General features: G+C 36.6%; 1 protein-coding gene across 8 annotated transcripts; it reads left to right on the top strand.

The window, feature by feature from the left end:
* The first annotated feature begins 1511 nt into the window (after nucleotides 1-1511).
* On the top strand, nucleotides 1512-11139 carry LOC114265114 (uncharacterized). 8 transcript variants are annotated; one of them, XM_082898295.1, is made up of 9 exons: nucleotides 1512-2740; nucleotides 3064-3141; nucleotides 3245-3488; nucleotides 3903-4043; nucleotides 4207-5978; nucleotides 6544-6664; nucleotides 9600-9704; nucleotides 10137-10206; nucleotides 10477-11139. In XM_082898295.1, exons 1-4 carry the CDS (start codon nucleotides 2356-2358, stop codon nucleotides 3928-3930), a joined length of 735 nt encoding a protein of 244 aa, XP_082754421.1. In that variant the 5' UTR covers nucleotides 1512-2355; the 3' UTR covers nucleotides 3931-4043; nucleotides 4207-5978; nucleotides 6544-6664; nucleotides 9600-9704; nucleotides 10137-10206; nucleotides 10477-11139. The 8 variants fall into 8 exon arrangements, with proteins under 8 accessions (XP_082754421.1, XP_082754418.1, XP_082754417.1 ...); XM_082898292.1 differs by having other exon boundaries at nucleotides 10425-11139; XM_082898291.1 differs by having other exon boundaries at nucleotides 10137-11139.
* Nucleotides 11140-11462: the final 323 nt, after the last annotated feature.

Below are 11462 nucleotides of genomic sequence, written 5' to 3'. Positions count from 1 at the left end.
TCGAGGTGAGTGGTATTTTTAATAAAGCTATGTTACACTTGCTTTCATAAATCTCGTCTTGCCTTGTTTTGAAAAGTACTTGATCTAGCATGAATGACTATCCCTATTTTGTATATCAAATGCTATCTTGTTTTGATGACTTGTCTTGACAGTCCTTAGTGCTAGAGGACTCTAAACTTTCGCAGCACAGCTTGTCTTGATAGTCCTTAGTGCTAGAGGACTCTAAACTTTCGCAGCACAGCTTGTCTTGACAGTCCTTAGTGCTAGAGGACTCTAAACTTTCGCAGCACAGCTTGTCTTGAAGGTCCTTAGTTGCAGGGGACTATAATGCAACTGCACTCTTGTTTTGGGAATGTCATCACCCTCTTGTATTAAGTAGATGTAATAACATCCAAAGAACTTGAAAAGCCGGCAAATGAACTTGATTTCCCTCTTGATCGAAAAGTATGCTATGTATAGTTTTGAAAGAAATCTTGGATATCAATCATGCAAAACCTTTATTTCTAGTATCATTCACTGAGTATCCAAGCTCACCCTCTCTATATATATGTAGGTGATGAACAAGAAGGCATTGAGGCCTAGACGTGATTGCCGATGTGTTTTGGGTGCTTTGCCGACATGTTTTGGATTTGCGTTTTGCATCGTCGTGAAGATTATGCTTCTCGGCTTATGTTTTCTTTGTTTGTTTTGGCATATGTCGGCTTGAGAAGCCTTTTGGTCAGGATGTATTTTGTGTTCCATTTTGTTGTATCTAAAATTGTAAGACTTGTAAAGATGTTTAATGTATGGCATTCCATTGGACTTATGCACGGCTCTCATGGACAACTCGGTTTATATGTATATTTTGCTTCCGCTCTTGTAAGCCCCATATTTCATACTCTGATTGTGTGTGATTTTTGTAAGACGGCCTTCGGTAACCTCGGGTTACTGGCCATCACGGCACCAAACTACTAGGGGCGGTTTGGGGGCGTGACACCTACACTAGATGAAACTTGTGCAAGGGAAGGGTTTCAGAAGCTCAACAAACACTTTCTTGAAAATGAGACTTCTGGTCTTTCAGATATCCTCATGCTAAAACTTCAATAATGAAGTAATATGTTTGTGTAGAATTCATTATATTTAGTGAAAATTATCATGCCATATGGAAAAGAAGTGGGCTTTGTCAACAATTCAGTTTTGGGCTCTTTAAGTCCCTCACAAATCTTATTTTGATGGTTTAAACCAATCATATTTTAACTATTAACAATATGTAAATTATTTTTGAAAAAAAAAATCACATTAATATGATAAACATAACTACATAATCTCAATATTTTTGTTAAAAACAAAATTGGACCACAAGCATAATTTTAAAAAGTGCACTGTCCATTTATTCATAATAGATATAATGAAATTATATAATTATAATTATCAGATTAATATATATTTTTTAAAAGTAACCTACATACAAGTACTTAAAAGATGAAATGTTCAAATTATTAAAACAACACTCGTACACTACAAGAATTTACATATTTGCCGACCACTTTTGCCGACCAAAAAAATTTTGGTCGCAAAAAAATGACATTTGCCGACCAAATATTAATTAGTCGTGAATGATCAATATTTTTGGCGACCAAATATGAGTTGGTCGCAGAAGGTCATATTTTGGCGACCAAAAATGAGTTAGTCGCAGAAATTGGTATACTTTTGGCGACCAACTACAAATTTGGTCGCGGAATGTCACATTTTGCCGACCAAAAATAAATTAGTCGCGAAATGAGTATTTTTAGCAACAAATATTTTAGTCGCCGTTGATTAAGATTTGGCGACTAAAGAAGTTTGTCGGCGAAGGTACCTTTTTTGCGACTAATATGGTATTTTCGTCGCCAAAAGTTTGGGAGGCAAATTTGAAAGTCTGTCCAGGCGGGAATCGAATTTGTTTTGCGACAAAAAAATTTGGTCGCCATTTTAAAAACGACGTCGTTTTGTACCAGAAAAATAGAAAAAAAAATTAAAAGAAAAAAAAGCCCTAATCTCTTCTGTATCTAGCCCGCTCTCTGTGTTTATGTTGGTCTGCCCTCTCAGATTGCTTGCCCAAAACTTGGCGTCTCGAACGGTTTCGAAACAGAGATCCAAAAAGACGACGACACAACTTCCATACCCTTCTTGATTGCTGTTCATCTCTCCCAGATTCAAACAAACCCATCTCCAAAATGCCCATTTCTCAATAGTGTAGACAATTTTCTTGGTTTTCTTGGTCTCAAATTCATATTGATTTCGTTTTTTGTTTTTCATATAAAAATTGATTTGATTGATTGTAGTTCTGAAGTGGGTTTTTGGGTTCTCGGAGTGTTGTTGTGCGTAGTAGCAACTATGGCGGCTTCTTCCGTGCTGTGTACATCGCTCGTCGCCGCTTGCATGTCCGTTGCTTGTGAAAAAGACCAGCAACAACAACCCATGATGACGATGATGAATCAATCTTCGTCGAAGCGATTTGGCAGATGGGCTCGGAAGAGGAGGGTTTTATCCAAATGCAGAGCTAGTTGTTCTGAAATCCCCAAGGGTCGCCTAATCTCATCGGGCATTCAGGATTTGATGTCCTTTTACTTGGCTTTCGAGCCCTGCGATGAGTATTACAGTTCCAAAGGCCTTTGCTCTTCTGATTTCTTTGGCGACAATGGTTTCTCTTCTCTCTTTGGATCCACCAATGTTCCTCTCTCTCGCAGACAGAGACGCTTCAATCGAGCTGTCCATTCCGGTAATCATCATGTCATATATTTGTGTCGGACATTGGTGTTTATTGTGTGTCACTGACTAGGCATAATCTTTTGCATTTTCCAAATCAAATTGCTAATTTTTTCCGTATGGAAATGGGGTATTTGGGGTTATTTCGAACCATGAATTGTTGTGGAGCTTGGTTTTGTTATAATTTGTTTTTCTATCTTTTTTGTATTTTGCCTCAATTGAAGCGCAAATACTTTGTTATTATTGTGAATTGCTATGTTTTTTTGATAATGGAAATGTGGGTATGTTAAAAGTTTGATAACTTCTCGAACGGTTTTTTTGATAATGGAAATGTAGGTATGTTAAAAGCTTTTTTGGGCAAGCAATCTGAGAGGGTAGACCAACAAGCCCAAGTTTTGGATTCAATTTTAGAAGGTAACTTCTCTTCCATTTTTGACTTGGAAAAGTTGTAAATCTTCCTCCTATATTCATGTTTAGGAGGTTATATTCACTAAAATTTATTGCATAATGTGATCAGATGCTTCGGACAACGATACAAATTCTGGTTCTGGGATTCTTTTTGAAGACAAAATTTGTGTCAAACGCTGGCACTGTCCTTGGGGTTCTACTGTGGTTGATTACATAGCCCTAGTCTTTAGACTGATTTTGGAGGAGAATTACTTATCATCGTCAATGCAACCCTTAGAAGATACAAAAAAGAACAGGTCATTGTGGTGGATGCAGAGAAAGAGTCTTGATCAGCGCCTTGGCAAATTTTTGAGGTTGGTCTTTCCTTCAATACGATGCATATTGGATTGATCTCTCCTACTATTTTACTGTTCTCCATTTTAATATCTACACAAAATTGTACATTATGTGTCACATTTATCAAAGGTAATCAGTAGCTAGTGACAGATTGTCTTATTGACAGCAATTTGAAGGCAACCAGATCATAACAAGGTCTTTACTGTCATGTAATACTAGTTGTGTGGTTCTTTTTCCAAAATAATATATTATCGGCCTTGTTACTAGGAAGTAAGAAACAATCTTAACTGCTAATTTTGACACATTTTTTAGTATACTTGCTAATTATGACTTGAATTTTACCACCTGAATTGATTTACACTTCAATTACATTTTTGTTTCTTTTGGTTTCGCTTCAGTCAACATTCATTCTGATTTGTTGTGTTTTTCAGGTTTATTTTGCTGGTTTGGGATGCTTAAAAAATGTTAGGGCAGCTCTTTGCAGAGGAAGAGTATTGAAATGCACCCGCTGTGGGAGGCGAGGGGCAACAATTGGATGCGTTGTTGATCGTTGTACAAAAACATACCACTTGGTTGGTTACCGACATCTTTTTAATTATAAAGCATTATTTATTCTTGTTCTTTTTATTCTTTCCTTTCTTTTGCGGTCATCTTTGTAGCATGGAGTTTCAAGTCAACTTTCTCAAACTTATGGGTTTTGATATCCTCATTTTCTGGCTTGTGCCCTCTTTGCAGCCTTGTGCACGAGCTAATGGTTGCATTTTTTATCATCGCAAATTTCTCATAGCCTGCACAGATCATCGGTATCTCTTCCAACCTCAGGGAAGTCATTATTTTTACAAGGTAAAGAAAATGAAAACTAAGAAAATGAAATTGGAAATGAGAAAGCTGTCAAATGATGCTGGGCGGAAGGATGTTGAAGCAGAAGACAAATGGCTAGAGAATTGTGGTGAGGATGAAGAATTTTTTAAACGTGAGAGCAAGAGGCTACATCGTGATTTGTTGAGAATTGCACCTGTGTAAATTGGAGGCTCAAACTCTGAAAATGAAAAACAATTTCAGGGTTGGGAATCTGTTGCTGGGCTTCAAGATGTCATCTGATGCATGAAGGAGGTCGTTATTTTACCATTGTTATATCCTGAGTTCTTTAGTAATATGGGACTTACACCACCTAGGGGTGTTCTTTTGCATGGCTATCCTGGAACAGGTAAAACGTTAGTAGTGCGTGCGCTAATTGGTTCTTGTGCTCGTGGTGATAAACGGATAGCCTATTTTGCTCGCAAAGGAGCAGATTGTTTAGGAAAATATGTCGGTGATGCTGAGCGCCAGCTAAGACTTTTGTTTCAGGTTGCTGAGAAATCTCAACCATCTATAATTTTTTTTGATGAGATTGATGGGTTGGTATCTTGCTGCGATTGATGGGTTGGTACCTTGCTGCACTAGGCAACAAGATCAGACACATAATGCAGTTGTTTCCACCTTGCTTGCTCTATTAGATGGTTTAAAATCTAGAGGCTCAGTTGTAGTAATAGGCGCAACAAATCGTCCTGATGCTGTTGATCCAGCTTTAAGATGACCTGGTAGATTTGATAGGGAGATTTATTTCCCACTTCCATCAGTTGAGGACAGAGCAGCTATTCTCTCGCTTCACACACGAAGTTGGCCAAAGCCAGTCACTGGATCAGTGCTCAATTGGATTGCTAGAAGAACTGTAGGTTTTGCTGGTGCTGATCTGCAGGCTCTTTGTACCCAAGCAGCCATTATTGTCCTGAGGAGGAACTGCCCCTTGCAAGAAATATTGTCTGCAGCTGAAAAGAAAGCTTCTCATGGTAAACGTCCTCCTCTTCCCACCTTTGCGGTGGAGGAGAGGGATTGGTTGGAGTCTCTTGCATGTGCACCACCTCCATCCTCTCTGGCTGCAAATGATGTGGCATCCTCACCTCTTCGCAGCCATCTTATTCCTTGTCTGCGGCAACCGCTGTCCAGATTGCTTGTTTCCCTTTATCTCGATGAACATCTCTTGTTGCCTCCTCATCTTTATAAAGCTGCCACACTCGTCAAAAGTGTAATTGTTTCTGCTTTGGATAAGGAGAAAGTGCCGAGTGATCATTGGTGGTTCCGTGTTCATGACTTGCTTCAAGAAGCAGATGTTTTGAGGGAGGTTGAGATTAACCTTTCACGTGGTGGAATTTTAATTGGACAGGCTAGTGATTCCAATTTTGATGATTGGGGTGAGGGTACTAATGATGACAGTTTGAAGTAGAAATATCCAAAAGATCAGCAAATAGGTACTCGACCTAGTTTGTTGCAGAATATATCTTATGCATCAGCAAAGAAGTTAGGATTCCGCATGCTGATTTCTGGAAGCCCCAGATCTGGCCAGAGGTATCTTGCTTCTTGCCTTCTCCACTGCTTTGTTGGGAATGTGGAAATCCAAAAGGTTGATTTGGCTACAATTTCACAAGAGGGACACGGAGATGTAACTCAAGGAGTAACTCGAATATTAAGTATGTTTCCTTTCTTCATCTTGTCTTCTAGATGCATGATTCTGAATAACTTGAATTTTTATTCAGTTTCATTTACAAATCAATACATCCATTGTTACATGACACACTTTGTGCATCTTACATGGTTCCTATCTTTCTAGTTGATATAGGTGTATGTTTAATGGAACTCGACAAAAATGGGGTCTCTTGGTGAAGGATCCATCGAATTTATAAACCTTTGGACACAAGGATACATAACACTAATGTTGTGTTTGGATCTTGGATTTGTGAAGGGAAAAGGAAAGGGAAGAAATTTGTGGAAAAATTTTGCTTCTATTTCATTCACTTTTCCCTTCCCTTTTTCTTTTTCCTCTACAAATCCAAGAGTTTCCAACTTTTGTTCTCCTATACCCTAGGGTAAAACTTGTGTTCTTAGCTTACAGGCACTTAACATGAGTACCTCATTCATCTCAAAGTCTCAATATGTCAGGAAAATGAACATATTAAGATAGTATCAGTCAGTGTTATGTTGTGTTCAATAGAGTTTGATTATGCATTTTGAGGTGTCCCTGTAACATAATTCTAGGCACTTTGGAGAAAGTAAAGAGGCTGTTCTCGCAAGGATGGATGGATGCCCTTATGATGAGTTTTATGTATCAAAGCTCCAGTTCCATTGACTGTTTTGTATTAAAGCTTGAGTCATGACGGTAAAATTTTGCCTTACTAATCAAATTGATCATTCAACAATGTGTTCTGCTTATGTAGTTAAATGATTGATTTCTATTCTTATTGTAGTTTAGCCAGTGTGAAACCTAGTGCTTTGATTTCTAGAGTCTTGAACCTTGAATTTGATTGGTTTCACTGTGCTGTATTTACATCTTGGTTTCTTGATATCCAAAATTTTGCTTTTGCCTTAGTTAAATGTTTCTATGATGCATTCTGCTTATGTAGTTAAATGATTGATTTCTATTCTTATTGTAGTTTAGTGAGTGTGAAATCTGGTATTTTAAGTTTTAGAGTTTTGTACCTTTATTTTATTGCTTTTACTGTGCTGTGCTCTATTTATGTCTTGGTTTCCTGATATCCAAATTTTTGCTCTTCCCTTAAGTAAATGTTGTTAGGCCTCTTTGGCACCTTCTCTTTCTCTGGATGCTGATCACTTGTTATTGGAACACGTGTATGACTTGCGTCATTTGTCAACACAAAATCCTCCTTCCCCCAAGTAACTGAACTGAAGTCACCAGTTTTTTGACATCCATGAGGCATGAAAAGCTGATATCTTAACCTTGAGGAGGATTGGTGGTAATTTAACAAAAAGGATGGGTTAATGATGTTGTCAAAAGCTTAGTTGTGGGTTTGGATAATTTAGTACGGAATACTTAAATTTTTATAATAGAAATTATAAATTTACTTTAAGTGGACTTTGTTAATAAAAGAACTCTATATATTCTTATTGTTGATATTAGTAGAATTCAATGCATAAGCTACACGTTTTTACAATACATCAAAGATTTGGATGTGGAGTAACTTGTAGAACTTGTCCTCAGCTTCTTCGTAAATTCCTTGTTCTAACTGATTTTTAGATGCTATGCTTATCAAAAAAAGGGGCTCCAGTTTTTGAATGATAGGGTCCCTGTGGCCATTGCTTGTGGTAGTTGTAAGATCGGGGGTTGCCAGGCGTGAGTGAGAACACATGTTTGAATATGAGGGTAGCCACTTTCTGCAAAAAATACCAGTATACCCTTCTGAGCAGCTGGTTTTGTGGGAACAACATAGGGTTATTTATTTAGGTTGCCATATGCCTTATGTTATCGTAAATTTAGCTTCCACTTTCCATCCACTCCCCATTAGAAGGAGATTTTGTAAACCTAAAGCTTTTTCTGTTTTCCTGATTATTTTACATAATGGTTATATAAGAACGTAGATTTACATACATCAAATATGGTGAACATATCTTGAGTCCAAATTTTTTTGAGTTTCCAAATTTATGGCCAAATTTGAAAAGTTTGAATGTTTAATATTTTGACCAAATTTTGTTGAATGTCAATCGAGTTTCTAGAAATTTGTCAATTTAATGTAAAATACTAAAAATTCATATTTCCCGGAAATCTGAATTCCAAATTTTCTAATTTTTGCTAAATATTTCGACTTTATGGTCGAATTTTGACCAATTTGGATAGGTCAGTTGGTCTGATCTGACTTTTCATGAACTTTCATGTTAAACACCCAATTTATAACCACATTTTATCATTCTAATTGTGATAATGCATAAATGCATCTAAGTTTATTATTTATTGATGGCAGTATAACCCAAAAAATTCCTGACTAAATCTTCCTTGCATTTGATGGCTGTAGGGTTCTGTGATTTAATTTCTTAAACTTGATTTGCAAGACCATGAACTTTCTTAAGTTTCGTCCACCGCTAATATATATATGTGTCTATATGGATGAATATTTGTGTAAAAATTTTGTATTTACATTCTGGAGTCAGGTTTTTTATAAAATGGGGGTCAAAGCAAGAACTAATTATCCATAAGTTCTTCCTTTAATAAAACGTAGAAGTTCTCACTATCTTAGCATTTTAATTTCATATGAAATTGGAAAAATGGTTGTATGTAAATTAAATTTGCAAAAAATTATCATTTTTCACAAATTTATGACAACATTGTGAGATAATATTAATATTGTCATATTTACTCTGCTTGAGACAGGAAGCATATACTTTATGTTGTGACTGGGTCTTGGATTTGCGGAGGGAAAATAAAATAAAAGAGAAGATAGGAAAAGGAAATGAAGTAAAAGAAGCTAATTTTTTTTTCTCTTTTTTGGTTGGTGGAAAAATGATAAGAAAATATATTAGTGAGAAACTATATCCATAAAAATATATATTTTATTTAATTATTCAAACATATCCTTAACATGTGTAAGAAAATATATAAGTTAAAAATCACTAATGTCATATTCTCATACTTGGAGAAAATTCAAATGATTTGTAATGGGTGGGGGTGGGTACCTTGCAAGTGTCCTGAGTTCAAGAAACTACCTGATTCTATGAAAGTGATTTTCTTCAAATAATTAAACTGAGACAAAATTGTACCTTGCAAGTGTCTTGGTATGTATTAACTAATGAAGATGACAATTGCATTAATGAATCTCTCTCTCTCTCTCTCTCACACACACACGCGCGCGCGCGCACACACCCACCCACCCACCCACAGAGACCATGACAGAATTATGTGTGGGCTTTAAAATGGGTAACATTATCTTAGGATAGTAGTTTGAAAAAAAAGGTTGTATTTTATGAAACTATTATGCCACTTTTGGATTGTCCCCATACCTTGATTTTCAATAAATCTTAGTGGGGTTTTTTTTTCAACATCTGAAACTTGTGGAAAATATTGAATTACCCTAAACATTTTCAAATTTGAGTGGGATCAAGTAACCATACTCTAAGGCAACTCTGCTTCCTGCAGTATGCCTATAACAGAAAAGTCAGTACTTCGTGATCATCGGCCTCTCCCATTGGGTGAGGATGATTATTTGCCAGTTTGTCAAATTCCATGAAGAAAGGTAGTTTACGTAAGTATGACAGTTTTTTTGGTTTCTTGATATTTATCATGTCCTAAGATGTATTTTCCATAGGGAGCAAATTTCAGAGATCTCCCTGGCATTATTGTTGGAGCTGACAATGTTGTTCAGAGGGATTTGACAGTGGAGCAAATACTGATGCCATCTGGAAAGCCATTGGTAATACTAATGGAAAACTTTCTATTACACCTTCATCATATGGAAATGCAATTTCAGCTACTAGGAATCTGAAATTGATATAGCATGCCAAAGGGACACAACAATCTCTCTTTAGAATAGCTTGACAGCATACATAATACTAAAATATGAACAAAACATCTACTTGCTTAAACACAAGGGTTGGGTCTATGATTGGTATTTTTTCCTACTTGTACCAAGAATGTAAAAGATTAAAGTATAAAAGGAAAGAGAATTAGAAATTGATATATGCATGAAATGGTAACTAAAGGGAGGGAAAAAGTGAAAAAGATGAATTTGTTTAGTTTAAGCAAGCATATAGCCCTTGACAAAGAGGAATGACGATAATGGATAGTTTAAGCAAGCATCTTTTTCTTTTTTTCCCTGAGTGTTTGATGTATTACCAAAATGCAGACCATTTTCACGATTATGGTGGGATGAAACAGTGCCAACTCTTCTGTGCCAACCAGATCTTCACAGCCAGGTATGAGCTAGCCTTGATTACAGCTAATAGTGTAAGCAAGATTTTATTCTGATGTGAACACATGCTTCTGTTTGAAATGCATGTGCTTTATTATGCTCTTTGATTTTTATTTTTTCGTTGCTAAGGGTTACTGGCAAGATTATTAAAGTAATGTATGAAATGATGTGTTGGGGACTTTCCATAAATGTGACTATTAACTAGTTATGAACATTGCATAGGTGTCTTGCAAATTATGCTTTATTGTAGAAGTTCTTGTGATTATTGGACCAGATTTTGGGCTGTTTCTGGGCTGAACTGGTGCCCTGAGGTCTCTGCTGGTATGCTGAGGTTGTTGAGCAAATCTGCTATGCTGATTGATCTGAGCTGAAAAGGGAGGTTGATTCTCGGTTGATCTGGTGCCCTGAAGCCATGGTTTGCATAGGTCTGCTCTGCTGCCTATTGAACAGAGTTGCTATGTTGCTGATTGCTGATATGTTCAAATACAGTCTTGGTTTCTGCTGTGTTGTAATAATTGCTCAGATATGTTTAGGCTATTCTTAGCATTAGGACTGAGATGCAGGTAAATCTGTCACCAATATTTGGAAGGTGGAAGCTGGGCTTTGCAGATTGGTAGTCTCGCTGAGGTAGGCAGCTGGTCTGTTCTGTCTGTGAAGGTAATCTGGCTCCAGTGTTGCTCCATTGGAATGATCTGTCTGCTCGTTGGAAGTTGGAAGCTGGTCTGGCTCCACTGTTACCCCCTTGGAATGTATGTTGCAGATTGTAATAGCCTCATACCTTGTTATTTTCTTTGATTTTTTTATTCTTTTAATTTTTGGTGAGAGCAAAGTGTAGTTTGAGATTGAATTTTTAGTGATTGTTTTTGCCAAATCACAGATTGTACGTACTATTGCTCTTGTATACATGTTAAATTCTCAAGTTTTCTTCTTAGTTAAATTCTTTGGCTGTGTTGAATGAATTTTGTTCCTTAATTATGGTACCGAAACTGTGAGCAATTTTTAATTTTTTAAATGTTATTGTTCCTTAATTGTGGTTGGGTTGAATGAATTTTGTTAGATATTGGATTGAATGTTTAAAAACAAAAATTGAATGTCCTAGAAAAAAAAATAGAGAGATTTGGCGACTAAAAAATTGGTTGGCAAATTCTACACTTTTGCGACTAAAATCATTGGTCGGCAATTCCTTACCTTTTGGCGACTAAATTGTTAGTGGGCAATTCCTTGACTTTTGGCGACCAAACTTTTTGGTCATGGAATGTC

The sequence above is a fragment of the Camellia sinensis genome, chromosome 12 (assembly GCF_055761805.1).
Source record: "Camellia sinensis isolate YWXY chromosome 12, ASM5576180v1, whole genome shotgun sequence".
In the NCBI taxonomy this organism is placed as follows: domain Eukaryota; kingdom Viridiplantae; phylum Streptophyta; class Magnoliopsida; order Ericales; family Theaceae; genus Camellia; species Camellia sinensis.
Note: the sequence above shows the minus strand (reverse complement) of the source record. Positions and strands in the feature narration are given on the sequence as shown.

Bases quoted from the DNA above. Each gene is read 5' to 3' on its own strand.
- LOC114265114 (XM_082898294.1), top strand. From the start codon at position 2,356: ATGGCGGCTTCTTCCGTGCTGTGTACATCGCTCGTCGCCGCTTGCATG. The intron at 3,142-3,244 runs GTAACTTCTCTT...TAATGTGATCAG, and splicing joins TTTGGATTCAATTTTAGAAG to ATGCTTCGGACAACGATACA. The intron at 3,489-3,902 runs GTTGGTCTTTCC...TGTGTTTTTCAG, and splicing joins CGCCTTGGCAAATTTTTGAG to GTTTATTTTGCTGGTTTGGG.